The 4,563-nt window shown below is 44.3% G+C and overlaps 1 protein-coding gene across 1 annotated transcript; it reads left to right on the top strand.

Moving 5' to 3' along the window:
• The first annotated feature begins 3,611 nt into the window (after nt 1-3,611).
• Nucleotides 3,612-4,214, top strand: LOC104951049 (complement C1q-like protein 3). The gene has a single exon (XM_010777689.1). The coding sequence runs from the start codon at nt 3,612-3,614 to the stop codon at nt 4,212-4,214; it is 603 nt and encodes a 200-aa protein (XP_010775991.1).
• The last annotated feature ends 349 nt before the right edge of the window (nt 4,215-4,563 follow it).

Below are 4,563 nucleotides of genomic sequence, written 5' to 3'. Positions count from 1 at the left end.
CAGACGCTAATCATTTCACTTTAACTACGTGAGGCTATTAGCGGCATCTTTGTAAATTGGACTGTTTTCGTAATTAGGCTCATTTGCATAGAAAGAGGTGAGTTTTGCGCCAAATGAATGCATATCATCTGATTTAAATTGGCTGTGTAGTAAGGGGTGCATGTCACAGTTTTTGCGGGCGCTTCGAGAGTTACCTGCCGTCCCTTTTTGTACGATTGATGCTGCTGAACAATCCTCTGGTGAATTGGTCCCTGAGAGTCTCTCTGCCTTCAATTTCACTTTCTCTTTGTTGTGTTACTTCGAAAGCTTCACCAAGTGTCCGTCACATTTCAGCCTGTACCGAAGCTGATTGATTGTAATCATGTTTTAAAGTCATTGTGCTTCGATCACAGGCCAAAATATACTGAAAGTACATCATGCTCACTGTATTGAACACTTATATTATATTAAACAATGAAAATCAATGTTTTCTCTTGTGTCATCTATTTCAGAACCATAATACAGTACAATATAAGCCACACGAATTGTAAGATGTGTCTGAATGCAGTCATGCTTGGGGTTTTAATGTAATTCACTGATGAGAAGGCGGGGTTTCCAAAGTTTCCTGAATGAAAACAACATTCAATACGGTCGCCTTAGTTTAAGACCTCCATCCATCTCTGAGAGATTGTAACAATGGCAGCCTGACTCATCCTCTGTTGACTTTCAACTGTTTCACCAGTTTAAAAGAAAAGGCTGTAAATAAATGTAAAATGTCAGCTTTGATCAAATAAAGGTGACCTATATGTAACCAAGTATCACCTCCACCCTGAAGTGTAAAACATTCACTTCTGCACTCCGTCCCTTTTCTGTGGATGTTGTTCCTGTTTTGTCTTCACTTCATCTCAATTCATCTCACACCTTTCCAAGGACACAATGAGTCCCAGGCTAACTAAAGCCCATTGATTTTCACGAGGTGATTTATAGGTGGCGTGTGTGTTAGGGCAGGCTCGATTGTCTAAGGTGGGCTGCACAGTGCCACTTTAATGAGGGTGGTGACACAGGGCAGAGAAACAAGCCCCCGCCCACCAGAGGATGAGCCGCTAATATACAGCTGCTGCTTTAATGACCGCAGCATTTACACAGAGCAAAGGCAAACATCTGTCTTTAAACATTCATATATTTCAAATGTTCTATTTCATATTGTGTCCAATTCCTTTTAATATCTCTACAGGTTTTGCTGTCTTGTTGCTCCTGTAACATAGCGGCATCACTATGTACTGTAACACTTGCGCTTCTTTTGGCTAGCTCTCCAACTCATTGTACGTGATAGGCTAAGGGGCGGGGCATCTCTAAGCAGTTAGTTGACCAATCAAAACGGAGCCGGCCAGCTAACCAATCAGAGCTCTGGTTTCAGACAGAGGGTGAAAAGAGGTGCCGCAGCACAGGCAGTATGAGAAAAATAAAGAGCTTTTTGAACATTAAAGCATGGAGACATGTAGAGACACTACATACTGATATACACCTGAACATCAGCAGGAGAGGACTCTTTAAAGTAGAGACACTACATACTGATATACACCTGAACATCAGCAGGAGAGGACTCTTTAAAGTAGAGATACTACATATACACCTGAACATCAGCAGGAGAGGACTCTTTAAAGTAGAGACACTACATACTGATATACACCTGAACATCAGCAGGAGAGGACTCTTTAAAGTAGAGACACTACATACTGATATACACCTGAACATCAGCAGGAGAGGACTCTTTAAAGTAGAGACACTACATACTGATATACACCTGAATGATCTTAAACGTATCTATTCGTGGGACGTTGTATCTCTAATTGTATGGTAACAATTCATATACCCTGTTTTCTCAAAAGGTTGACCAACAGTCTTTGAGCAGATTTACAGTTGGTGTTTGATAACGTGTTCATTTACTGTATATCCCAATACATCAAACCACTGCATTTTCAGCCTAAACTCGTCCGAAACAAACCATTCGTACATGTACCTTTAGAAAAATACAGAAAAGCATAAAAACATTTTGTTAACAGCAGCACTGATCTTGTTGTTGTCAGTATTGGATTGTTGCCATTGTCATGGGAAATGAAAGCGGAACAACACACCTGAACTCTAGTGATTTAGTAATGCACTTAAAAAAGTTGGGTGACTCACAAGAAACAGCTTTAAAAAATGATGAGGATCAAAATCTGTGCATCAGAGGTAAATGCGACACACTGTGCGGACTTAAAATGGCAAATGATTTCATATCTGGAGGAATATCGGGACAATTTGGCAGTGTTTTGACTTCCTATAGGGACATGTCCATACCATCCATACCTGAATCTACAGATATGAACAGAGTCATTTGTCTTGTGGAACAGGAGAACACAGAGGCGGTATCGATGTAACTAAAATCAAACTAACTTCGTTCCTCTGGCTTCATTAGGCTTCCAAACGTCCACTTATCGAGAGTCCCTGAAAATGAGCTGTGAAGGTAACGGAGGATCATTGCATTGGCACTTCACTCAATATCTGCACGCTTAATGATAAATTGCTGTCGAGGGCTTATACGAGCCACAAAAAGTCCAGGGACTGAGAGTGGACACAGTAATAATCACGATAATATTCATAACTTTATTCAGAGCATGTTTTCAACACAAAAGTTTCAAAGTGCTTTATAAAGCAATAAAATCATGATGAGAGCAAGAACCAGTGCGTCAGTGACAGAGAGGCGTGTCCAAATATTTATCAGCTTTGACATCAGTGGGGTCATTGTTTATTGAGCATTGGCATTTTATAGAATTTGACAGCCACAGCTTGTCTAATAAGTTTGGTAGTGAAGCGTCATTTTATCAGAATACTGGGGACAGACAATTTACCTTTACAGAAGTAAAAGTACCAATACAGCCATTTCAAAAGACAGATTTAACAGATGTCATATGAGCAGTGGCTAATGTGTGGGAGTCCTCAATAAACACATTACCTTATGAGGATTCTTATCTGCTATATCTGGAGTCAGATAAAGTTACCTAACCCTGTATTACTCTATATGATACCCTGCTGCCCTCTTTCTATTGGAGGACAGAGCATCAGGATCTTATCTGTTATCTCTCTCTCTCTCTATCCCTCTCTCTCTCTCTCTCTCTCTCTCACTCTCTCTCTCCCCCTCTCTCTCCCTCCTGTGTTTATGTGCTTTGACTCCCTCTCAGCTCTGTATCAGACAGACTGATCCACCTTGTGAGTGCAGCTGCTGTATAAACACTTTGTTGGGGGACCTGTGGATCAAAGAGGGGCCAGACCCCGAGTCTGGATTTCAGAGATGCTGAATCCAGAGCTTTTGAAAATCAGCGACCAGTGAGAACTTTGAGAGATACTTTAATAAGCCGCACATCAGCAGAACAAGTGTGGAGAGGAGAGGGACGAGGACGCGAGGGGAGGGGGGCTGTGCTTTTAAAAGTTAATTAAACATACTAAGTGTAGCGTCGCTACATTTTTTCTCTTTAAAGGGTACCTCTCCAGCCAGCAAAATTTCACCCAAAAGCAGACAGCCGGATCGTCCTGCGCTGACGCGGCTGGTCGGCAGGAAACGGCTAGTAGCGGCGGGGGTCCTGGGGGTCGTGATGGTCCTGGTTCTAGTCATCCTCATCCCGGTTCTGGTCAACTCAGCGGGGACGGCGGCGCACTATGAGATGCTCGGCACCTGCAGGATGGTGTGCGACCCGTACGGAACCAAACCCCCCACCAGCACGGCCTCATCGGACCCGGCCCGAGACAACGGTCTCGTGCAGTCTTTACCCACTTTTATCCAAGGTCCAAAAGGGGAACCGGGTCGTCCGGGTAAGGCAGGACCGAGGGGACCTCCCGGTGAGCCGGGGCATCCCGGTCCAGCGGGGCCATCTGGAGACCGAGGGGAGCCGGGCAGACCCGGGTTACCGGGACCCCCGGGGTCCGGTGGAGCTGCAGGGGCGATTAGCGCGGCCACCTACAGCACCATGCCAAAGATCGCCTTTTTCGCAGGGCTCAAAAAGCAGCACGAGGGCTACGAAGTGCTCAAGTTTGACGATGTGGTGACCAACCTGGGAAACCATTACGACCCCAACGCGGGGAAGTTCACGTGCTCCATCCCCGGGATTTATTTCTTCACTTACCACGTCCTGATGCGCGGAGGAGACGGAACCAGCATGTGGGCAGATCTGTGCAAAAACAACCAGGTAACAAGCTGAGCTCACAATCTACCATAGTTATAGTTGTAAAAGGTTTTTGTTTTTGTTTTATAAACCTATTACGCACGAGCTAATGGAGTTACCACTTTATTTAATTCACCTATAGCCTTCACATCTCAGATACGGACTTATATAAAGTGAACTATTGACTGCAGTTCAGGCATGTAAGAGCAGCTGTTATTATTCTGTGTGTGTGTGTGTGTGTGTGTGTGTGTGTGTGTGTGTGTGTGTGTGTGTGTGTGTGGGTGGGTGGTAGGTAATGGACCATAGGTCAATGGTCTTAATAGGACAGAGAGTCTAAGGTCAGGGTCTGAAGAGGAGATGCTTACTGTTACTGTGGCCCTTATGA

This window comes from Notothenia coriiceps, unplaced genomic scaffold, assembly GCF_000735185.1.
Source record: "Notothenia coriiceps isolate Sejong01 unplaced genomic scaffold, NC01 NC01_scaffold00000339, whole genome shotgun sequence".
Lineage (NCBI taxonomy): Eukaryota > Metazoa > Chordata > Actinopteri > Perciformes > Nototheniidae > Notothenia > Notothenia coriiceps.
The sequence above is the reverse complement of the archived record's forward strand: the minus strand, read 5'-3'. Positions and strand labels throughout refer to the sequence as shown.

Excerpts from the sequence above, each read along its gene's own strand:
- LOC104951049 (XM_010777689.1), top strand. The coding sequence starts at position 3,612 with ATGGTCCTGGTTCTAGTCATCCTCATCCCGGTTCTGGTCAACTCAGCG.